Consider the following 25,511-nt stretch of genomic DNA (forward strand, 5'->3'; position numbering starts at 1 on the left):
AAAGGCAAGGTAACAACAGAGTCACGAAGCAATAGAATATCACAAGGACAGATGGGTTAGAAGTGGATTTATTTAGAGAGAAAAACACTCCACAGACAGAGTGTGGGCCATCTCAGAAGGTAAGAAAAGGCACAAGGACAGAATTTGTAATACTTCTCTTTTGCTGTTGACTAAACAGAGCCTTGGAGAGGTTAAATCCTAGTAGAACAAAGATTCCTTTCAGATAGAATTCCAAATTCCATGCTGTATCAATTATATTATACAGCCTTGCCATAAAAACAAGAAAAAGATTCGTTGAGAGTGACCGTAGCCACACTGCGGAATGCTGGAGGCTGATTTCAGTGATGTGACTCCTGTGTCACGGTGACAGGAGAATTTATGGCTGACGTCCTTAAAACTTGCATGGGGAAATGAGGCTAAGTGTTGAGACGTCTTGAGCGATCCCATGAAAGCCCTAACTTAGATACATTTACATATACATGTAATAACATATAACCTGTGTTACACTCACCAAAACATACGGATAAATGCAATACTTAATTTTTTGTGTGATGAGGACTGTTAAGATCTACTCTCTTAGCAGCTTGCACATTTTCAATACACTGTTATTAACTTCAGTTGATATTAAGTACACTTAATTTTTAAAGCCGATCGGTAATATTTTGTCTTAATCATGGATCCTATTTTATTAATTTTTATTTATTTTTATTTTCATCTGCTAGAAAATTTACAGGATCTCTGTCGTCCGCAATTTCTCCAAGATACTTAAAATTTTATTTTGTTTTGTTACAGAAAAACGGCAAATAGAGAATTTTTCTTTTGCCTGGGTCTATGTTTTTTTTATTTGAAATTGTTATTTCACATTGTTTGCTTCCTTTTCTGGTTATAACATGCATGGCAACCCAGATGGCTAATACATAAACAAGTTGAGTTATGCTTCTTTAAATTATTTAGGATAGCCTAGGAGTTTCCTGATACCCAGGACCATCTGTTTATTGCTCTATGTGTTACCTTCGTGCTTAAGTGTGTGCTTTCAGCTTTTTCACGTCTTAAAGTCTACCTTCCTTATATACGTGGGAAAGGCTTCTTAGACCGAATTTAACCCTTTTGAGACTCTGTTGTAAAACCTTAATCCCAGCTTGCCTTCCATTTTATTTTTATTTTTTCTTGTTATTGCTGTTCTCAGTAGTTGTGCTTCAAAATTTGCAGAACGAATGTAGTCAGGTTTGAGCCTTAACTTGGCTCTGTACGTAGCTTGTCAACCTTGGGCAAGTTCCTTCACCTTGGTTTCTTCATCTGTGAAATGGAATATAATACCTACCTCATAGATTTGTTAAAATGTTTAAATGAGATAAAATACAACTCATTTAGCACCACACTTGCTACATCATAAGTACGGGTTACTATTAGTAACATATTTTGGAAAGAAACTTCTCATACTTACAAAAAGACATATTCAGAAGTAAATTCAAATACCCTATATTAGAGTTTCATGCAAGGGTCTTTTGGAAGGAATATCTGTTTTTCTCAAAGCATCTGATTATTTATACCACAAGCACAGTATATGTAGGTGTTACTACCTGATTGATTTAGGGTTTACTTTCAGTTCTTCTCATTGGATCCAAGGTGAAACTTTGGACCATGAATAGCTGGAAGGAAGTTTCTCCTGGCACCTGGCTGGGTTCTCTTCTGTTGCCCCTGGTTACATGCTCCACTGTGATTTGCTCTGTAACCTCACCGTCCCATCTGTCATTGTTCTGTGTGGATTGAGCCCGTCCACATACAAGCTCCCCAGAGAGAGGCCAGAAACTGGTACTTCTCATCTAAGCCCCTATGCTGGAGACCTACCTGCAATCCTCATGACAACCCTGTGGGTTAGGTAACTATTTATTCTGCATTTTATGCAGATTAATATTTCTGAATCAAAAATCGTCACAGTTTAAAAAATATAAGTGTACTTATGTGACCAATGGAAAAAAAGAATATGATGAATCTGGATTGTTTTGAAAATTCAGGGCATATGGTTGCTATAGTTATGGTGTCAAAATGTGGTATATAATGAAGAGAGAGACTTTGTGCAGGATTAATCTGGTACATTGATCTATAAATCTGCCAATGAGTTTCAAATATGCCTTTTTCTGTGTGTGTGTGTGTGTGTGTGTGTGTGTGTGTGTGTATGTACAGCTTCTATATGAAAAAAACTGAGCTTGAACAAGGATGCCAGTTTTAATGGTTGCCCAAAGAAACATGTGGTCACACTTAAATCATTCATATGTGAACCAGTTCAGTGGGAAGTAACTCTGTACAGCTGCTTGACCCAAACATCTTATTTCCAGTTGCTTTAAAAGAAGTTTTAACCAAGTCCATGGAAAGAATAACTTGTCTCTTTGATATGCTTTAGATAGCAAAGCATTAAAATTTCATACTGTTTCCATAGGTTAGGGTATATCCTTATAAAACTGAATCATATATTCTTGAATTATCTTCCATGATTTTTATAATTACTTTTTATATATTTATATATAGTAATTTATAATAATTTAACTCCATATACCTTACAGTAATTGTTTCCAAATTAAGAAAATGCTATATATAAAATCACAAATTTGTGTTAACACAAAATAGGAACTTTTATCCACATAAGATGATTCTTCTTTTTACTCTTTACTTCTACATCAGTGCCAATTAGTTACAAAAGTAATACTGTGTCACAAAAGCTCCAACAATACATATAAGGTACAAGTAGAGTCCTTTGTCACTTCCTTGTCACTCCCAGCCTCCAAGGGTGGCCTCTGTTGACAGTTCAAGTGTGACCTCACAGACCTTTTTCTATGCTCCTGCAAACATGTAGATGTATTCCTGTAGAGTGATTCTCACATTCTTGAGAAATTAGAAGCATTGCTGTTTAAAAATAAATTCTAGTTTGGTGATGTTGGTCATTCTGCTAAAAGGAGTGATTTTCACAAACACGGAAACATCATTTTGTCATAGGCCAGCTTTCCAGGGAACTAGTTAGAAAGAATAATATTTTATAACAGGTGTAAAATCAAAGGTATTTAAGGGAAATATTTTCCCCTGGCTTTTCTGTATTTTGCAGTGCCTGTTTGTATATGAAGAATGCAGTTTTCAGGGGAGGCGGAAAAACAGCTTGTGTCAACTAAAGTAATAAACTGAGTTAATCCTAAATTGACAATTTAAATCCCTTTAAAATAACTTGTTTCAATCAAGAAACAGTCTACCCAATCTGTCACCTCTTTTGAGCTTATTAGTAGTGGAATTTCTCAGGTGACTCTTTAAACTTTATGTCTGCAAGGTTCTCAAGTTATTGATGAAGATTTCCTGTTGCTGGGAAAACCAGCACTATTTGCCGTTGGATACTGTAAGTCGCAGTAGTTATTTTGGGGGCAGGGAGGGTGTGTAAATGGCCAGCTGCTTCCCTTTGGAGCTGACTGTTCTGTTCCCAGGCCCTTTCTGCCCTGGTACACTTGTCACCGGGAGAAATATATACAGAAGATAGGGACTGAGCATCAGCATTCCTTTAAAAATTTCTGCTCAAATGAAATGTAAAAATACAGTTAGTAAAATATGTAAGAAAATGTGGACCTTTCCAAAGCATTTGTGACACAAAGCAATGGAGAAAGTGGATGTGTAAACTCAAAGATGTGATTTCAGGTAATAGCCGTGAATGATAATATCATTTTCCTAAGAATAGTTGAATCACATATCTCTTTTTAGATTTCTTTTAACTCTCTAAAAATTTTATTTTCAAATTTGAATTTGTCACTTGAATAACATTTTTTTTTCCCTGAAGATAACTTTCTACAGGGTCTCCTGTGGTCAGGATCTTACATTTTTTAAAAATTAATTAATTAATTTTTTATTGAAGTACAGTTGATTTACTATGTAGTGTTAGTTTTAGGTTACAGCAAAGTGATTCAGTTATACATATGTATATATTCTTAGGGATCTTACATTTTTTTGAACCAGATCTCTAGCCTCCTGGAGTTCATAGTCTCTCAGGGAAGATAGATAATTGGGCAAAAACAGTGGATTGTGCTGAGTTCAGTGCTGTGGGAGTTCAGGGCAGAAGCCTCTCCCTCATCAGTGGTGCAGAGTTGGGGAGGTGCTGTCAAGGAAGGCTTCCTGGTGGAGGTGATTCCCAAGGTGATAGCTGAGAGATGTTCGCACATCAGTTGGGCACAGAGAGGTAGTGGGCTTGGGGACTGTCAGTGTCGGCAAAACCTGGCTGTGAGAGAGACCTGAACATAGGCAAGTAACTGGTAGTTCAGTCTGGTTGCATAGAGTAATTATAAATATTTATTGTGAAAGTAATACATGTTTGTCCTATATAAAATTTGAAAAATTTAAGAAACAAGAGAAAACACTAATTTCAAGCTACGGAGTTTACTGTGAACATTTGTCATGATTTTGTCATACCTTACATTTATACGTGTACAACAGCCTGTTTGGTATAATTCCACTTTGTCTTAAGCAACAGGTACGTATGTAGGCATAAAATGCATATACATATATGAAAACATATCTTAAGTAAAACTCAGATCAGGCCAAACATGCTATTTGTTACCTGCTTTTTTCACATTATAATATTATTATAATGTAAAAAAATTACAATGCCCCTGGATGCCATTGTATTTGAAAGTGAAATGTTTCATTTCTGTGAATAAAATATTTTTGAAGCTAACCATCTGGATTCTTCTCTGCAGGAAGAATGTTTCCTGAACCTGGAGGCTCCTATATCGAGGGTATGTGGGTACGACACGCCGTTCCCTCACATTTTTGAGCCGTTCTACATCCCAGACAAATGGAAGTGCTATGACGCCCTTCGAAAAATGATCAACTATTGACCACAGGTAAGTCTGCCCTGCGTTTCGAGAAAGCTGGTGAGTGTTCCTCACATTGACGTCCTGTTGATCAAGGAACAACCATCATCATTGTGTTGTCTTTTCATAAATGGCAACTTCCTAAACGAAGTGTGGATTTCAGAAAAAAAAATGTGAATTTATAGTAGTATGTTTACATTAAATAGAAATATATCAAGCATATTCATTATCTGATTTCTATAAAACAAATACATGCACATGTTAACATTGAATAATCACTAGATGATGATGCCGTCTGCCATGATTGCAAATATACCTTACCCTGTTGTTCCAACTTTATCCTCACGTCTGTATATTTTTATCGGCAATTTAAACTGTTCATGAATAGGGTTAATTTCTGTTATTTAAAGATGGCCCTCAGGCACCATTAAATTGGACTCCAGTGATTTAAACTATATGATGATCCATAGCATTCTGAAATTTGCCTTCACGTTATCTTGAAACATGTTTGTTGAACAGGAAACCTATTTATTAGGTATAAGGGAAATTGTTACTTAAAAAAAAAAAATCCAGCACTGTTACCATTCCCAGAACCTTTCTTGGCAGGTGAATGTTTTAAAATCATGGCTAATAAGTGACATTTATTCATTGTGATTTTCTAGGTCATGCTTTTCTGTCCCTCTCGCAGTGTTATTCTAGCAAAAATGAATACCATTTAAAGACTGTTAAGTTAGTTTTCAGGGCTTTAATATAGAAGATGCTATCGCCAATACACTGATTTATTTTACCTTTGGCATTTGTGAAATGGTTCAAAATGCGTAGATAGGGATTAAGTACTGTACATTTTAATATCTAGGTTGTCCAAATAATAATAATACATTTTGAAGAACCATGATCTTTGAAAGGAAAGGGAAGAATAGGCCTTATATAATAACATAGCCCATACTTTTTAAAGATTAGGAAACACTATGATTCTTGAATTCTGTGTATGGGTAGTAAAGGCAGCTCACCTCAAACCAAAGAGAGAGATACCTTTACATTTGGGCACGTAGAGGAAATATTGCCCTCCATCCACCACTATGATCCCCACCTTTTTGTAGTTCTATTCTATCCTCTATTCTGAGGATATTGTCATAGGCATTAGTAGGGCCGTTAGTCTACATGCCCCAGTATTCTCTCAGACATGCAGAGGTAGACACTGTATTTCTGATGTCCTCTTAATGTCTGTGAGAGCAGCTAGCTTCTACAGTCTCACTTAAGCCTGGTTAGAGGACTTCCTCACTTTTATGTCCATCTTGTTCCTTGCATGGACCATCCATAATGGAAAGTCAAGGTAGTACTCTGTGGCCATGTCCTTGTTATTTTTAAAGTAATCTTTAGGTGCTGGTTTTAAATTTGGATATGTATTTCTTTTTGAACCTAAAAAAAACAAATTTAGACCCCTCATGAAAATACGGTAGAAGAAGAGTAGCTCCTCTATGCTAAAAGTTACATACGGCACTAAAGAAAGTAGTCATGCAGTTGAGAAAATCTGTATTTAATTCACGGTGGCCAGAGTGTCTATAATCGTTATTGACTTCTTTTACAGAAAAACCGGAAGATTAGGACTAGATATGGGAATATTTTTCTGAATTTTTTTATATTTCCTCTTCTTGAAAATAGAGTTTTTATTAAATGAACCGACTTGGATATTGACCGAAAAATGATGATTTAATTATTGTATTCACACATATGAATTGATCATTTCCATTAAGAGTTATTTCAGATTAATTTTTAAAACTATTCTGCATGGTAGGCTTATAAATTCCATTTAATTACGTCAGTAAATATTGGATGTGGGATACTATTCAATAAAGCAAAAACGAGACTGTCTCCAGCTTGCGTCTCTTTTTTGTTTTTGCCCTTAGTAAAAAGAATTCTTGTCGCAGAGTAAAAGAGTGAGGTAACTTGTTAATTCCATCTGAATGAAAGGGAAATGTTTAGGAATGCTGATTTTTCAACTTTATTGTATTTGGTTTCATTCTTTATGGCTAAGACAGTTGTATGTTGATGAAACTTCTGGAAGGTTTTTCCTTGTTCTTCCCACTGGTCCCAACAGGGTGGTCTACTGAGGGGCATGCTCACTTTTTCTCCAGAGCGTGGTGAGGCAGGAAGGATCATCTTTGCTTCCGCTCTTTCTTTTTCTGGGAAGTGGACAGCCTGAGCCTGTCTTTTGTTATAAAATCATCAAGCTTTTGCTGTAGTGTTTTGTTTTTTTTGGCCACGATGTTGCAAAACAAATATATTTTTTTTCCATGTCCTGTATATTAATATGTAGCTAAAAAGAAAAACAGCATGAATAACAACATAAGGAGGAAGCCTCCTTGCTGGGGACTTTGTCAGGGCCTCTTGTATCTGACTAGGTCTTTCCCGCCCTTCACCATAGTGTAGACAACGGCCTCAGGGACCCCTTTGCAGAAGCCCTCACCCTCCGGCCCTGCCCTCAGAGGGGCTGCTCTCATCCCTGCCTTCCCTCCCATACACCCAAGAAGAGCTCTTCTCACCAGTTCCAGCTGAAAGATTCCTCCCCACACACACCCCGATAAAAATCAGAGAAATGGGGTCATGTAGTGTTTTCCTTTCTCTATAAACACTGGAAAAAATGGACATTTTTTTATGATTGCAAATGTATATATTACTTTAAAACTACAGTTTAAAAAGTTGTGTCCTGTTTATTTTTATCAGATGTTTGGAGGAGGATATGGAAAGTGACATTTGTAGATTGCCAGAGACTTGGAGTAAAGTAAAGAAGGCACTTTGTAACAGATTCTGGAGAGCAGTGGCTAAAATAAACAAAGCTTTCCTTAGGGGTAAAAATAAAGCCCTGTCCTTGGTTTATAAAGAGAAACACCTGAACAGTATAGGATGGGAAAAGATGTACTTGTCAGCAATAAGTTTGGAAAAGATATAGGGAATCCATCTGGCTTATGATTCAGAACATTCTGAGTTGAAGACGCCAAAACTCAGTATGGACCTTGGCTTTGGCCTTCCCTCTCTGCTGAGGCTCTAGGCATCCTTGCAGGGAACCCTGTGCTCACATGGTCAGTCCAGCAGAGCAGGGAATATGTGCTGGTCATCCACGTCTGGGCCGATAATGGGTTCTATGTGAACGTATTTGGTTTAGTTGGACTTATTTTTTTAGTTGATATTATTTATGATTTCAGTTGAAGTTACTTGTTTTATTGCCATTGGTATCTTTTTAATGCTATTTTAAAAATTCATTTGTTGTTGTAAGAATTTTCCCTTAGTTATTTTAATTTTATTTTCTTTAACTCTGTTTCCCTTCTCCAGTTAGCCCTGCAACGCCCACCAGTAAATGCCCCCTTCCCTTCCAAAATAAAGAAGTTACAGTTCATGCTAAACTCGGTCTATGGTGCAAGACGTACATATACATCTAAATAATTGTCTTAAATAAAAGTTTTTTTTACATGAAATGAATTGTTCCATATTGTGAAAATAAGAAAATTGTGATGTGCTCCAAGGACAAAGAACAAGATAAACTCAAAGGGCCAATACTGCCTGAACAAAGAGTTACAGGACTTCTATCACTCTGTCACAATGTGACCATTGCCATGTCCCAGAGCCCTCCCAAGCAGCATGCCATGCCCCTTTCCCATCCCATATAAAGAAAGACATTTTCCCCATTTTTCTCCCACTCAGCACACTGAAAGTATACATACTCTGCCCAGTTAGCAGATGACTCGCAGGTTCCCTGGCTATAAAAACAGACAAGCAACCCATGCCCAGTGTCGACTCTCCCTGGCTACCAGGAAGTCGGCCCGCTGTTCTTGCAGCAACTCTTTAATAAACTCTATCTTCCTTACATTCTGCCTTGTGTCTGGAAATTCTTTTCCAACCTGTGCTCAGACCACGACAAAAATAGCAATGAGAAGACACTCAAGAGATGTTAAAGGAATTCCAAATTCCTCACTACACCCAGCCTCAGGATAAAGTCTGCTCCATGTGACAACATGAATGTATAAGTGAATATAATCTTCTACGGTTCCAATTACCCAAGTCCTTTCGCAAAAAAATATCACATCCATGTTCCATACAACTGCTAGATATTATCCAAGCTAAGTAAACCGTATACATTAGAAAGAGAAATGAGGCACAAGAGCAAGACAATTACCTCATTTTAGTCCATGAAATTTAAGTCACAGAAGCTAGAAACTCTTGCTGGGATCCTGAGAAGACATCCCACAGAGGGCCCACACTCGGTTTCGTGAAATCTCCTTCCTGTCAGCTTGCCTGAGGTGGACTCATGTGGCTTCTGGCTGCTTGGCCTCCCTGCCCCCACTTCTAGAAACAGCACTGCTGTTTGTTTAGAGAACTCCCTCTCCCAGCTCGTGTGGCTCTCTCTGGAGGGGCTGCCAATCCCATTGCCATCCGGCACCAGCCACAGGGATGGCCGTGGCCCAGGCCCTCCAGGTACCACAGTCGGGTTGCTCATGCAGAAGCACAACTTAGTAATAAGCCTCAGACTTGTCAGTGACACTAAATTCTAAAAGACTGGTTCTCAAACTTTTACCAGTTCCAGGCACACCAGGGATAGCACTGATGAGTGTACACCATGTAGGCACACAGCCCTGCCTTAGCAGAGATGCTCAGCTGAGGGGCGAGGAACATGACCCCAAAGCCTCATGTTGGAATTTTCAGAGAGACATGAGGTTTGGAGACTCTGATGTGTTTTCCTAGGCCATTGAACTTGGAAAGAAATAGGAAACATTCATATATGGGCAAAGATTTGGAAACCCTGACACCTGATACCTCCCTGGATACCTCCCAAATATTTAAAGATATTTGCCAGGAAAATGAGAAATAAAATTAGAACAAGAATGAGGAAATCATAGGTGGAAAGGACTAGAAGTAAAACTGAAAACAAGTTAGATGAAAAGATGTACATCAATAATGGTCATAAGTACACTTTTTGTTGTTGTCGTGCCGTGAGGCTTGTGGAATTTTAGTTCCCCGACCAGGCCCTCAGCAGCGAGAACACAGATCCTAACCACTGCACCACCAGGGAATTTCCATAAATACTCTTTTTATGTGAAACAAATGTTCTACATTTGACAAAAGGAATATATCACAGTGAAAATATAACAGTTAAATTCTTTACATTCTAAATGCGTAGTATTAAAATGTAAGCAAAAACTTATAAATGCAAAAGATATGAACAGAACAGTTGTAGAAGGCTTTGTCACCCCACTTTCAATTTGATACATGAAGTAGACAGGAATAAGTAATAGGTTTAGGTCAATAGAAATATATTTTGTACTTTGTGTCTTCATAAACAGAGAGTATGTCGCCTTTTAGCCTATACACAGGCGGTTTAAAAAATTGACCATATAGTGTACTAAGGCACAAAGAAAAATAGCAGTACATTCCCCAAAGAAAAGAGGATTCAAAGGTACCACGTCCCACTTAGAAATAAAAAGGCGCCCAGATAAGTAACTGTGGAAGCAAGGAGGAAACAACTACAACGTAATTAGGAGATAAGATCACTGATGCGCTTCAGCCAAAATTTTACGCACAGATAAATTCATAGACTTTAAATCTTTTAAAAAGAAAAACTGAAAATACAAGGATGCAAGAATAAAGGAGGAAGAAGCACAAGAAGAATGAGAAGAATAATAAAGTTAATAGCAGAACATTCCAAATGAGAAAAATAAAATTGTAAAATCGAAGTTATTTTTTTTGGTAAAAATGAAAGTTTTTCTTTCATTTTATACTGTCTGTTCCCTATGAAGGTGGAGGTTTTTATGTAATCATGATATCAGCAAATAAAGGCTACATAATTGTTGTTCCTATATCGGGTAACACTTTCAAGGTCCTTCATTTGAGGAGAGGAAATAATTTAGCCAAACCTAATTGTTTATCCAATGTATTGATAAACAAAGTTCTTTGTTTTTAGAATATTTTGTTCCATCATTTTAAGAAAATAATTACTAAGGTCTTGTTTTGCTAAGTCCTTCAGTTTCTTGCCGAGGCCTACTTGGCTACCATAAATATCTTATTTCTATGAATTTTCATAAGATACAATGACTGTTGTCGAAGAAATATTAATCAGTCGATCTAAGAAAGAAATGGAAAATTTTATTCAAGCCAAATTTGAGGATTATAACCCAGGAAGAGCATCTCAGAAAGCTCTGAGAACTGTTCCACTCGTTAGAAGTCAAGGCACAGTTGTATAAGTTTTTTGAGATAGAGGGCTGTACGTTAAATGACGTATTATTGACAGTTTACAGAATCCAGATCTAAGTGTCATCGTGGTCCGTTACAAAATCAAGAAGGAATGTTATCTTTACGGAGTTATCTTGTTGATGCTACGAGAATGTTGCTGTTGATGGTCGAGCTGGTATTTCTGCTGATGGGGAAGGTTTGGTGGATTCATAATGCAGACACACAATGCACAGTGTGGGGAGAGAGGAGGCCAAAGGGCAGAGAAAATTTTTTATGTTTAAATTTTTCTTGTCTTGCCATAAAATATGAACTTTATTTCACACTATAAAGAATTAGAATAATTTTTAGAAACTATTTTCTTGATGATTTGGAATGTCTGCCTACTTATTACACTGGGATTTTTTCCCCCTTCAGTCCTAATATTTTTTTAATTGAAGTATTGTTGATATGCAATGTTGTGTTAATTTCTGCTGTACAGCAAAATGATTCAGTTATACATATATATACAATCTTTTTTATGTTCTTTTCCATTATGGCTTTCATAAGATATTGAATATAGTTCCCTGTGCTATACAGTAGAACCCTGTTGTTTATCTATCCTGTATATAACAGCTTACATCTGCTAATCCCAGCCTCCCACTCCATTTCTCCCCCAACACCCTCCCCCTTGGCAACCACAAGTCTGCTCTATGTCCATGAGTCTGTTTCTGTTTCGTAGATAGGTTCATTTGTATCATATTTTAGATTCCACATGTTTTACTGGTTCCACAAAGGCAGGGAGTTTTGGTCTGTTTATTACAGTTCTGCAGAGCCTAGAGAAGTCCTGGTCTACAGAGGCTCTCAATATGCTGCTGAACAAACCCATGAAAGGAAATGCAGGCCTATACTTGAATCAGACCTTGTACTTGAAAAACACTTAGGCAGAGCCCTCTTTGAGTAGTGTAGACATTTAAAGTAATATATTGATAGTATTTGATATTTTATAACAGTTGATATTCTAGACCATCAGAGACAGGGGGTTGTATTTCATTTCTTCAGGAATTTCAGGAACAGAAACAGTCCTTCTGGTAGGACAAGACCTCAAAAAAAGTCCCCAAGAGATGAGCATCGTTTCTATATTTTTAGGCCTATTTCTTCAGATAGATTTCAAAACCATGTATTTTTTAAGGGGCTCTAAGACAATATTGTACATTAAAATGTGTCTGCAAATGGACAAACCAGAATAGAGTGCTCATTCAAAACTGTTTATTTGAGGGCCTCCCTGGTGGCGCAAGTGGTTGGGAGTCCGCCTGCCGATGCAGGGGATGCGGGTTCGTGCCCCGGTCTGGGAGGATCCCATATGCCGCGGGGCGGCTGGGCCCGTGAGCCATGGCCGCTGAGCCTGCGCGTCCGGAGCCTGCACGTCCGGAGCCTGTGCTCCGCAGCGGGGGAGGCCACAGCAGTGAGAGGCCCGCATACCGCAAAAAAAAAATAATAATAAAATAAATAAAATTAAAAAAAAACTGTTTATTTGAGAGTGATGAGACTGTCAGTAATTTTCCTTTATTTTCTTCATCTCTGTTCTTGTAAGTCACAAACGGAGAGCCAGCCTGGCTCAGAGCCGTCCTACCAATGGTCCCATCTTCTGTTTGGTCTGCAGACTTGGGACTGGGCCAGAGGTAGGACACCATGCCCTTGGCCACAGTGACTAGTCAAGGGATGGGAGGTGACCCAAACCAGCCAATCAAAGCCATTTTCAGGATTTTTCAAACAAACAGATCTGGGGTGATGTTATTCTAGAAGGACCTACTTGCTACCTTCCCTGTAGAGGAAGCATCTTCATCCGAGAAAGAAAGGAACCGATGTACTAAGGAAAGATGTTATACAAGCTGGGTCAGCCCCCCACGGCCAGCTGGCCAGCTCCACTGCTGCCATGTGCAACCTCAACTTCCTTTCACTCTGTGAGCAACCATCCCAGGATCCTCCTTCCACTTTGCTCTAAATTGGATTTCTGTTGCTTGCAAACAGAAACATCCTAAATTCAGTCCTTCCAATGCTTTGGAATATATTCTTTTTGAAAGAAGAAAGTCCACATGTTTTAACTAAAATATACTTGGTGAAAACCCTCCACCCTTGGGACTAGTCTATGTATTGTGCTTGATTGTTTTCTTATCTACGCCATGCAAACTAGATGGAGATATTGTGTTAATATCAAGTATCTTAGCCATAAGATAAATGAATTCAGACTTTCAGCCTGAAAGTTGAATGCTGGCGACCTTCCCTTAGGCCAAGAAAATGAGCAGTTCCACAGCATCTGTCTTTTGGAAGTCTTACTCTTTGGAGGCTTATTCACATAAAGTGCTTTACTGAAGTCATGAGACCTTAGAACTGTTTTTAAACTTACCCATATAGCCCCAAACAGCCCTTGGGAATCTTCTTTTTTAAAGAAGTTTAATATGCCTGTGGTCAGTCTAATAGCAAATGTTTCTTTGAGGATACTTTGTGTAAATTCCCCATATTTTCCTCTTTCCATTGAAGCATACATTTACTTTCACCCTATTTCATCTTTTATGTGAAATATTTCGAGGTCAGAGAATGTATGTGTCGTGACTGTGTGCCTTTCACCAAATGTAAAAATTGCAAATTACAATGCATCTTCCCTAGGTTACCCTAACCCAGAGGAAAAATTAAATTAACACTAATAGCAACAAGTAGAGTTTGGGGGGTTTTTTGTTGTTTAGTTCTATCCCAACTGCTAGACAGCCTCATCAAGTTTTCCCTAATTATTTGGGAGAGTTGCTGGAGGGTTGCTTGGACAACCATGAGGAGTCCACAGTTCTCTGGCTCTGGCTTCACATCCCTGCAGAAGTGTCTGCTGCCAGCAGCTACAGAAGACACCACAGGGCTGCCGCTGCGACAAGGGCCACCTGCAGCTGGTGCTCCCTGCCCCGAAGCTCCCCCGCAGGGATGAGGCGTAGGCGTGGATGCCGGGGATGCTATTCCTCATTGGGTCTCTGGAGCGGAGACAGTGCTCTGTGTTCTTCCCGGAAGCAGGAAAGTCATCTCCCATTGTGGTACATGGATCCCAAGAGAGCATGGCTGTGTGCCCCCAAAATCTCATGGATATTTGGTGAAACAGACCATGTGCTATTCACTGGTGACAGACCAACTCTTGTACTTAGAAGCTCTGTCCCTCTCTGGGGCTCAAGCATTGTTAGTGGTCTAGTCTGGGTCCCCAGCTCCCTCTTTGAGACCAGGCTCCTCCGCAGGGCTCCTCTGTCTCTCTGTACATAGAGACCATTGGCCAAACTGCCTGCCCATCCTGCAGGTCAGTCTAAGTGTTAGAGCAGCGTACTTTAGTCCTAACTAGGTTTACTCTTCCAAGAAAGACCTCATGTCTATCAGATTTATTTGATGTTATTATGTGCACAGTAATAATTTTCATATAGATCATGAGAAAATTGCTTAGGAGAAAATGGAATGGCAGTGGTGTGTGATTTATGGTACATCCATATGATTAGGTACTCTATAGAATTTGCAAGTAATGATTACGAAAATTATGTAGCAACATGAAAAGATGCTCATTATATACTTTTAAGTGGAAAAGTCATGGTGCACAATTATACACATATTATGATTATGACTATTATTACTTATGACTACAACCATTATTACTTAAGATTTTTCTTGCGTAGGAATAGAGAAAGTAGCAGCACTGTTAGAGTGAGGACCGTGAGTTATGTCATAATAAAAGGGTAGTTTTTAGCATGTTAATTATGCAAACTAATAAAAGTACCAAATATATACTTTACTAAACTGTTAGCAAGTATTAAACATTGCGTTACCTTCCTATTTAAAACATGGTTTCTAAGCACCGGTACTAAAGAGTCTTTTAGTCCATCTGATTACTGCAAGAACCTGAAATAAACAAAATACAATTTTTTCCTTTCTCTCTCAAAACTCCCTCCCTCCCCCTGACACACACACACACACACACACACACACACACACACACACACTCTATGAATTATTCGAATGAGAATGATTCATTAGATAAACTCAGAAACGAAGACTAAAAAAAGAAATAATTCATCTTCTACAGTACTCTACTAATGCCTTTGTTACACTTTGACCCTTTCTATTATGATTTATAAGTTTATTAGTGTTACAGCAGAAAAAAAGATGTCACATTCAAAGGTTTTAATTGAATAGAGTTTAATAAAGGGACTATTTACAAAGTTCTGGGCAGATGTAGGGAACCAGGAAGGAAAGGTGAAGCACCCACGAGCTCACAGCTCTCTCTGGGAAGTCATCACCGTGGAGCCTGAAGGGGGTGGGTAGGAATGGTCCTGGAGCCCCGTGAGAGCGGTTGCCCTGGAAGAGGGGCTGCCTGACAGGAGCTGTGGCCACAGAGAAACAGGACAGCTGCTGAAACAGCATGGGCGTGGGAGAGAGGAGGGCACATATCCTGGTCTCTCTCTCTCCTCCTACCCCCGATAGCCTGTCAGTGCTTCCCTTTGGCCAAATCCAATTGCAGGTGAAGAGGCTGACGAGCTTGGTGGTGCCATCCCCGGCGTAGCCTCTCCAGAAACAGAGCAGGGCAGAGCCGTGGGGAGTGGATGCAGAGGGGTGAATGGAGACTAACCCGCATGAGGAGCCCCCAGCTATTCCGTATCACAGGACGCACCCACCCAGGGAGATGCCTGTTGAACTGCAAGCTGACTGGTTTTGAATCTGATGAAAAATGTAGATCCTTTTTAGTCATGCCACCTTTTCCTGGGCGAGCCTGGGCTTTTGATGGCTATGTGTTCTGCCGCTGGAAATTTCTGGTGGAGCATCTATGCCCTGTCTTTGCAACGATACCATGGGAGCCCTCAGTCTTCCTGCAAAAACCTGGACTCTTTGAGCCCTCAGTCTGGCATGGCTGCCACTCTGGAGGAGAGCTTCCATGCTGTTTGCCAGCTCACACCTACTGTTCCCTGGGCTGACGCTTTTCTCTTTCATTTTGTTGGAGTGCATCCTGCAGTAGATTCCTTAGAACATCTTCAGGAGAAGCTAATTTCTTGATTCCTTTCTTGTCAGAAAATGGCCTTCCTCTAACTCTTGACTCATAGTTTGGCTGAGTATAAAATTTTAGGCTAAGGCACATTATTGTCTCAGAATGGTTAAGGCATTGCTTAATTCTTCTCAACTTGTCTTAAGTCTCTTATTTTTTCTCTCAAAATTTACCTCTTTATCAGACTTCTTGGGATACTTCCTTAATCTTGTCGTCTAATTTTCTACTCGTTAGCTTTATTTTGGCCAACTTTTTTTTTCTAATCTCTCTCAGAGCATCCTCTTATTTTAAGACTGCCATATCAGCCTGTATGTGTGTGTGTACCTGTATATATATGTGTACATACACATATATACAAATATATATACGTGTGTGTGTGTGTGTGTATATATCTCAAGATATATATTTGAGTTATTGCTTTTTTAGGAGTTTTATCATGTTCTCTGAATTATATCATTCCCTCTGGTTTCCATTTTTCTATTTCTTTTGGCTTCTCTTTTTTGTCTTATGTATGCTGATTACCAGTTGGTTTTATTCAAGACTGAGCATCAAAAGCTGACCTGGATTGTGACATATACCTGCAATGGAATATTATTCAACCATAAAAATGGGTGAAATCCTGATACACACGGCAAAAGGGATGAACCTCCAAAACATGGTGAATGAGAGATGGCAGACACAAATAATCACGTGTGATTCTGTGTATATGCAAGATCCAGAATAGATAAACCCATGGAGACAGAATGTAGATCAGTGGTTTCCCGGGGCTGGGGGAAGGGGAGAATGGGAAGAAAGTGCTTAATGGGTACCGGTAAGGGGGTTTACTTTGGAGTGATGGACATGTTGTGGAATTAAATAGAGCAGGGGTCCCCAACCCCCAGGCCCCAGACCAGGAATGGTCCACACAGCAGGAGGTGAACGGTGGGCAAGCGAGTGAAGCTTCATCTGCCGCTCCCCATTGCTCACATTATCATCTGAGCCATCCCCCCTCACCCCCCCATCCGTGGAAAAATTGTCTTCCACTAAACCAGTCCCTGGTGCCAGAAAGGTTGGGGACCGCTGAAATAGAGGAAGAGGCTTCACAACATTGCAAATGTACTAAATGCCACCAGATTGTCCACTTTAACATGGTTCACTTTGTCATGTGAATATCATCCCAATACATTATTTTTTTAAAGCTGGGAGAGCTGTGGATGTGTGTGTGGCATGACAAGCAGTGGCCTTCATTTCCAGATGAAGGCCCCCCCACCTTGAGAGCACCCCAACATTGCTGGCACAGGAAAGGCTGTCGTCTGAGGGTTTTTCCCAAGAAAAATGTCCTAATCTCTCGCCTAAAGGGTGGCAGCCTAGTTCATTAAGTGCCACTTGGACCCGGGGTCTGGATGTCACATTCAATTCCATGTCTTCTACCTTGGACATTGTTCTGTTCTTGCTCTGGACCAGGTTTTCCTGATCCCAAAGGCTGTCCCTCTCGATCTCTCTGGAGGATAATCCCCCGAGTCTCCATGGGGCAGGCAGACACCCAGTTCTGTCCTTGTGAGGGGGAGGGAAGGCAGTGCCCCTGGGTCCTCGCCTGGCTTCAGCCCTGCTGTGGGCCACACCGAGACTCTCTGAGGTCAGCCTCTTCCTGGTGGCCATTCCCGCACTCCACTGTCTTTCTAGTCCTGGCTTGGGGCTTCCTCTTGGGGCACGGCACCTCTTATTTCGTTTTTCTGACCTTGTACTCATGTCCCCTCTCCTGTTTTCTTTGTCCTTGGGGTTTATACTTTTTAAAAACATTTCCTTCATTATCGTTTTAATGCCCTCTGAGGAAGGAGAGGAGGAAAACCTGTGTGTCGTTCAATAGGCTGGTTTAACTTGTACATTTTTTGGGGGGGACAAAACTTCTCAGGGGACATTTATCTGAGAATGAAAAGAATGGTCAGCCCTGAAGTAAGCTGTGTTCTCAGGCAAGTTAATGAATTGCCTGATCTTTTCTTGTGCCCGATTTTTTACCGTTAAAATGGTCCCAGGAGGTGGCAGGACGTGGCAGGACGTGGAATGGCCCACCTTTATTAAATGCCGGTTTCGTGTCAAGAGGACAACCTTGTACCTCCTCAGCCTTCGAGTGAAAAGTACTGAGATTACACTGTTTACCTGTCTTTTGTGATTGTTTTTGTGAAATATCAATTCTTGTAAGTCTCTTTGACGTAGGTGAAAATGAAATAAGGTAGCATCCCCGGAGCCCTGGGACCTCAACCTGTGCCTCTAGGACAGACTTCTCACCTGCCACTCTCATTATTTGTTTACACCTTTGAGCCCCAGCCTCCAGCAGGAAGGAATCGTGCGCAGCTCAATGAATAATCATACAATATACACGGCACTCCTGCTATAGGAACAATTTAGTATTTCTTTTTTTTTGGCCACAGCATGCTGCATGCTGGATTTTAATTCCCTGACCAGGGATCGAACCCGTGCCCCTGCAGTGGCAGCGCAGAGTCCTATCCACTGGACTGCCAGGGAAGACCCTACAGGAACAATTTAAGTGGAAGAAAATAAGTTGGTAAATGTAAAGTGGTTTTAGAATTCAATATCAAGCTGTGATGAAAACTTAAGAGCCCTAAGTTCACAGGTCACTATCTAGTGGCCCTATTTTTACACTTAAGAAACCCACTGGTACGTGTACATTTCATCGCAAGGACCAGAGATCTACTCGTATGTTTATGCAAGGTGGAATTTGTACTAACGAATCTAATTGCAGGAAGAACTCTAGGACTTAGAAGAATTAGAAAGTTATAGAAGGATTAGAAAGTTATACAAGTTTTTAAAATAATTCCCCTCTTCTCTCTCCATCTCTCCCTGGGGCTTCTTGGTATCTCCTCTCTGCCCTGTGCCAGTTTCATTTTTTTTCTCTCTCTGCTGACCTCCTCAATTCACTCAGCACCTTATGCTTGGCTGCCTTAAAATGGCAGCCTCTACCTGGCTCTCTAGCTTGGCTTCACATAATTAACGAACTCGATATTTGTTCATTCCAATTCCAGGTCCCCAGGAGTAGGAAGAATTGGCCCAGCTTGAGTCAGGTGTCTTCTCCTGGTCCACAGTGAGGACAGATGTGCAGGTGTGCTGCATACAGAGGTGGGGAAAGATGGTGTCTCTACTAAAGTGCACTTGACAGGTCCCTCTCCCTGAAGCAGTTGCTTGTTATCGGTGTCATTGTTGTTACTATTTCTTCATAAGTAAGGTATTTTATCCAGAACTCGGTAGATGAAGATTAGGTGAAGGGTGAATGGACATGTTCTCCTTTAGAGGCGCACCGGGGATGGGGGTAAGGGTGAGGGTCTTTTCAGGTAGCCTGTCTGTTGCTGCTCTTCCTGTGATCAAATAGGAGCACACACACCCCCCGCCACAAGAAATAGTACTTGTTCTCTGCTTCAGCCACATTTCTTAACTGGTCATTCAAATGCTGGCAGCTAATAAGGAATTGGCAAATAGAGTTTGGGAAAATGGAGTCTCTGTTGCGCCAAGCCTTGGGAGTCCCACATGGACAGAGGGGTTACCAAGTTTCTGTCTCCATGATTCTCTAAATGCCGTCTTTGCATACAGAGGTCACACGTTGTAGATTTTTGTTTGGAAATTGAACTCATTTTTTTAAAATTGAAGTATAGTTAATTTACAATGTTGTGTTAGTTTCAGGTGTACAGTAAAGTGATTCAGTTATACATATATACATATGTATACATATAATATACATATATATTTTTCTGATTATTTTCCATTACAGGTTATTACAGGATATTGAATACAGTTCCCTGTGCTATACAGTAGGTCGTTGTTGTTTATTTATTTTATATATAGTATGTGTACTTGTTAACCCCAAACTCCTAAATTATCTCTCCCCCATCCCTTTTGGTAACCATAAGTTTGTTTTCTATGTCTGTGAGTCTATTTCTGTTTTGTAAATAATACCATTTTTTTAGATTCCACATAGAAGTGATACTGTATGATATTTGTCTTTGTCTGACTGACTTCACTTAATATGATAATCTCTAGGTCCATCCATGTTGCTGCAAATGGCATTATTTCATTCTGTTTTATGGCTGAGTAATATTCCATTGTATATATATATATATATATATATATTTACCACATCTTCTTTATCCATTCGTCTGTCATTGGACACTTAGGTTGCTTCCATGTCTTGGCTATTGTGAATAGTGCTGCTATGAACATTGGGGTGCATGTATCTTTTTGAATTATTTCCCAGGCAGGAGTGGGACTGCAGGATCGTATGGTAGCTCTATTTTTAGTTTCTGCAGGAACCTCCATACTGTTCTCCATAGTGACTGCACCAATTTACATTCCCACCAACAGTGTAGGAGGGCTTCTTTTTCTCCACATCCTCTCCAGCATTTATTGTTTGTAGACTTTTTAATGATGGCCATTCTGACCGGTGTGAGGTGCACATGCTGTAGGTTGAAAAAGGGACTGGAAGAGGGGGTAGATTCTGAGAGTCAGGGAACTTGCACAGCAGAGATCTAGAGAGCTGGCCCAAGGAGTAAAGGTCACATTTTGTATAGAAACAGTGCTCCTGAGAATTGCATAATTAAGACGATGTACAGTGTGAAGAATATAGTCAATAACTATGTAATATCTTTGTATGGTGGCATTACAAAGCAGTTATTTATTTCTTACATAACTACTTAGATGTACTAACTTTGTGCTAGGCTGTCTGAAAAACGATGATTAATTGCAAGGATAGGCATGGACTGAGACGGGAAGCAGCACTAGGAAACTGACTTTCCATTTCTTCTTCGTGGTGGTCAGCTTAATTCTTGCTTTCATGCTCTCTTTGGTTATTTCCTCTCTTACCTTCAATCCCCCAGATCAGGAGAATCTGATCTCATTTTGACTCAAAGTGAACTCTTGAGCCCCCCATGCTGTTCAGTTTCCCATACTCAGGATACAAGTAGTTTTATAGAAGGTACATCAATGCCTTCCTCTGAAAGGAGCCATAGAGGTCAGGGTAAATGATGGGCATGATGATGCTTAATGACTTCCCTGTGTAATCAGAGGTTGATACCATTGATTTTTCCATCCTTCAGCCAGCCAGTAAGCCACCCAGAGTGCCCCTCCTGGGACCAGAATAGCACTGGGTCACTATCATAGCTTCTCTGGGAATAAGGGTAACAGAGGGCTGTCACGGGACCTGGCAAGCCTTGTACAGGGGGACATCATCTCTTGGAATGCTCCCTAGGAGACAAAGTTTTGAGTAGACTCTGAAACCTATAACGTGTATTTATACAATGGGAGAGAGCCGAAAAGCCTTTACAGGTAGGAGCACACGCAACAATTGATGTGAGAAAAGGAGATCAGGTTGGCCTCACAGTGTTAGACACTTTTCTCAAAAAAAAAAAGACCCTAAAACTTTCCAAAATTGCAAAATCTGCTTTAATTTTAAACTTAATAAATGTTGTTCTGTCAACTCCGTGACTTGAAATGAAAGTTGCATTAACCAAAGATGTGCATTTAGATGTAAGTTTAAATAAAGGACCTCTAAAGAAGACTAAAATTCTATGTAATTTTACATAATTAACTGTAGCTATTTTGTCATACTACAATTTTCCGCTTTGCCCCTTCTGTCTACAATTTTGATGTCCGTCAGGGATTTGGATGGTTTATTTCAGTGCAAGCTTGGCCACATTTGTAGGGTGCAGATGGTAATTACTCTCTACCTAAAGCCAGACGAGATGCACCAAGTTTTCAGTTTGATGACACTTGGAAAATTTTTAGCCAAGAAAATAATGAATGCTCTTCAAGTCTGGACATAAACAGTGAAGGCAAAAGGAGTTTCAAAAGGTCACTTTTATTTCCGCCTCTGTTCTACCTTTCCCACTCTCCAGGCTTTTCCTGGGTGAGAAATTGACTGAGCATACTGGCACGAGCATTTCTAAAAAGGCTGAGACTACTATACAATGTCAAGGGCTAATATGGTTTTGATTACCAAAAAATATGTTTTCAAGAGCCTATCTTTAGGAAATATTTATTTTCTTGTCTCTTCAAATAAAAGATCGTGCAGAATGTGAAAGTCTGAAGTCCTCAGAGTCTTGGATGCAATTTTTTTTCTCATTCCCTTTCCATCGCACATGATAATTAAGATTTTGAATTTTCTATGCTTTGGGTGTAGAATATTCTTCATGGACTAATTTCCCTGAAGTTAGAAAAGCTGACCTCATTCTATAAGCATTGTTGCGCAAACTGTATTATTGTAAGCCTAGCACAGGGCTGTGGCCAAGGTGGTTACCAAAGAAATGTAGGATCAAGTCCATGCCTTTCAGAACATACAATCCAGTTCAGCAGAAGGAGTACAGCAGTCTCTTAAAGTTTTCTTTTAAAAAGAACATATATCTGAATCACTTTGCTCTATACCTGAAACTAACACAACATTTGTAAATCAACTATACTTCAATAAAATTTTTTTTAAAGTTCCATCTGAGAATAAAGAAAAATCTAATATAGTCTAATCTAATAAAATTTAAGTAAGTAACAAAAAAAAACTTTTCTTCTAAAATAGATGAACTTGACTCTCTAAAAGTCTGAGGAGGTCTACGTAAATATATCGAGATTAAGAGTATGAAGAGTTGTTAATATGGCAAAAATTTTGTAGGTGGCTTGGAGGTGACAAACATATGGGTGACCCTGTGCTTGATAGAGTCCTACAGCTTCACAGTGAGCACTGGGGCTACTTCTGAGGACCCCAGAATGGCTGTTATGTTCTGTTATTGACACACACGGAGGAAGTGAGGTGAAAGTTACAAGGAATTCACCAATATGCCCAACCTTCCTTATGACGTTTGAAATGACTAATGACCGTCCTACAGTTATGTTCTGCAGCTTCTTTTTTTCTTTTTAAATCCAAGTGTGTATAAGTCATGTGCACTCAGATCTAGACAGTGTTTATCACTTACATATTTGTATTTTTGCTGTGAAATGAAACATGCAGTGACCCCAGACCTGAAACTAACAGGACCAACTGAGGAAAGAAAGAACAGCTAGCCAGCATCCTCAAAACACACCACAACTAAGCAGGGCTCTGAAATGGACTACTGGCTTACAAAGATGCACAGAAAATTGAATGAGGCATCGCTGTTGAGTCTGAAACGGGTATTTGATGGCTAGAGGGAGGAAGGAGATCCAGGTCCTTTCTGTCTTGATGTGGGGTGGGGAAGTCCTGAGTCATGAAACGGTGGACAAAGGACAGCCCTGCTCTCTGATTGTTCAAAATAATTTTCAGACAAGTATTATTCTACAAGTAAAATGTATCTATTTCAGAGGTAAGTAGAACCTCTTTTCCTTCACTTTTTTTCCTTCAATCCTCTTTGTTACAGCCACTTACACCGCAGTGAGCGAACCCAGTCATTTGTCAGGAGCCTCAAACTCTGTGGCTCTTGGCTGAGATTAAAACCCAAACTTGTTCACGCTGTAAAAACAGACGCACGATAACAGGAACAAGAGTTGGCAATTCAGAGAAAGATAGATTTGCTCCTACTGTGGCTTTCCCTGTATAATCAGTGAACCTGTTGAAAGCAAAGTTGGGGTCAGGAATTCATTCTGAATGGGAGGCTATAATATGACACCCTTGGAAGTATTTGAAAAGCAAATGACCTCACTGTAACTCGTATTAGTCCTTCAGGTGTAATCACTCAAAGACGCCTTATGGCATATGCAGTTTGTGTTTTTATTAGTACAGAGTGTGTTTCAGTTTTCTGCAAGCAATTTCAGCCCGGAGGCCAATGCCATAAACTTGAACCTGGAATACTCAAAGCAGAAATTTCCCTGTTGTTTGGCATTGAGCTCTACTCATTAGCCGTTAATGAGGCAGAAGTTGTAGAGCCAGGTCCCGTGCTGGCCGGTTGGCTTTATGTGGAGAGAACCATCTTTCAAAGGCACGGATCGAATGCCCATCTCTAGGTAAACATCAGACAGATGCCTATCATGGGACGCAATTTGATCCTGAGGAAGAGTATTGATGCTGAGTTTACTGTAGCCCATCCCTATAACTGGACAAAAAAATGCCAAATATGGCCTGCTGTCTAGAACAGCCCTGGCATCTGTCCATAGGTGTAGTCAGCCGCATTTCCCTTTCATGGTAAGAGGAAAATCTAAAAAACAAATAGTAGATAAAGTTACCTATGTATGAAAGTCCAGTTTTCACTTAAAAACCAGCGTCCTATTGACCTAAAAGTGATATTTCGTTCTGCATAGAATGTTTTTTACACAGTATTTTCAGTGTTGTTCTTGGTTTTCAAATATGGTGTCATAAAAATCTCCCATTTTCCCATTTCATAATATATTACTGTCTAATCTATAAAGAGTAGAAAGTACTTAAGTCAATTTATGCATCCCTACATTCGTCCGTCCATCCATCCATCCATCCATCCATCCATCCAGACTTCTAATACACTTCCTGAGGGTGTAATTTATCCTTGCTGTGTTCCTGTTGTTCTCTTTGCTGACTCCTTAGTTTTTTGAAATCTGGCTTCCAATCCAGCTATTCTCCCCATATTGCTCTCTCAAAGATTACCAGGTTAACCTTCATGTGCAATGTCTATTCTCAATCCCCAGCCTGAAGACAGAAAGGAAGGAAGGCAGACTTCAGAGGTGAGCCATCACCTGGGTGCCCTGGCCCTCTGTTGGCAGGAAGGCAGGCATGACAAATCTTGTCCCTACCCACCCCCAGCAAGAGAGCTGTTGCAGGGCTGTATGTGAGCAAATAAGCAAATGCTCTCTCTTCCAAATACGTTTCCTTTTCCTCCCATGACTGATGATCCTGGCTCCTCTTCAAGCTAAAGACCCTTTCAGAGTTGGATGCAAAATTTGTTGGGGCCAATGCAAAATGGAAATATGGGTTCCCTTATTCAGAAAGCAGGAAAAAGTACCACAAAAGACACTCAAATATAAAGCTTTTTCCTTTCTCATGCAGTTTCTCTCTTCACTTGTGATGGTATCTTTTAATTTGCTATTGCTATTTAATGTCATTCTAAATAAAGAAAAATTAAAATTTAAAATTTTAGCATGAATTTTACCATTTATCTTTATATTCTACACCAATTTTTTTTTTTGCTTTATAACAAATTTAATCAGTTATACATATACATATGTTTCCATATCCCCTCCCTTTTGCGTCTCCCTCCCACCCTCCCTATCCCACCCCTCCAGGCGGTCACAAAGCACCGAGCTGATCTCCCTGTGCTATGCGGCTGCTTCTCACTAGCTATCTACCTTACGTTTGGTAGCTACACCAATTTTTAAATGCAAATTTAAGAGCCTTTGGTTTACATGTAGAATCATTGAACTTACGCAATTAGGATTTTTTAGCTGATACAGGCCATATGTATTTCATTCTCACCAGAACAGTGGAATCACCACACAAAACA

The 25,511-nt window shown here is 39.9% G+C and overlaps 1 protein-coding gene across 3 annotated transcripts in view; it reads left to right on the top strand.

Annotated features, from left to right (window-relative positions):
• The window catches only part of BCKDHB (branched chain keto acid dehydrogenase E1 subunit beta), a 292,585-nt gene that overhangs the window by 230,475 nt on the left and 36,599 nt on the right, over window positions 1-25,511 (top strand). For 2 of the 3 annotated variants that reach the window (XM_060115039.1, XM_060115043.1), the window contains one exon: window positions 4,725-4,871. In XM_060115039.1, coding sequence (XP_059971022.1) covers window positions 4,725-4,865 — 141 coding nt within the window. In that variant the 3' untranslated portion in view covers window positions 4,866-4,871. Of the gene's footprint in view, window positions 1-4,724; window positions 4,872-8,171; window positions 8,253-25,511 lie in introns of those variants that run through there. The other variant, XM_060115040.1, reaches the window with a different exon arrangement.

This window comes from Mesoplodon densirostris, chromosome 12, assembly GCF_025265405.1.
Source record: "Mesoplodon densirostris isolate mMesDen1 chromosome 12, mMesDen1 primary haplotype, whole genome shotgun sequence".
NCBI lineage: Eukaryota > Metazoa > Chordata > Mammalia > Artiodactyla > Ziphiidae > Mesoplodon > Mesoplodon densirostris.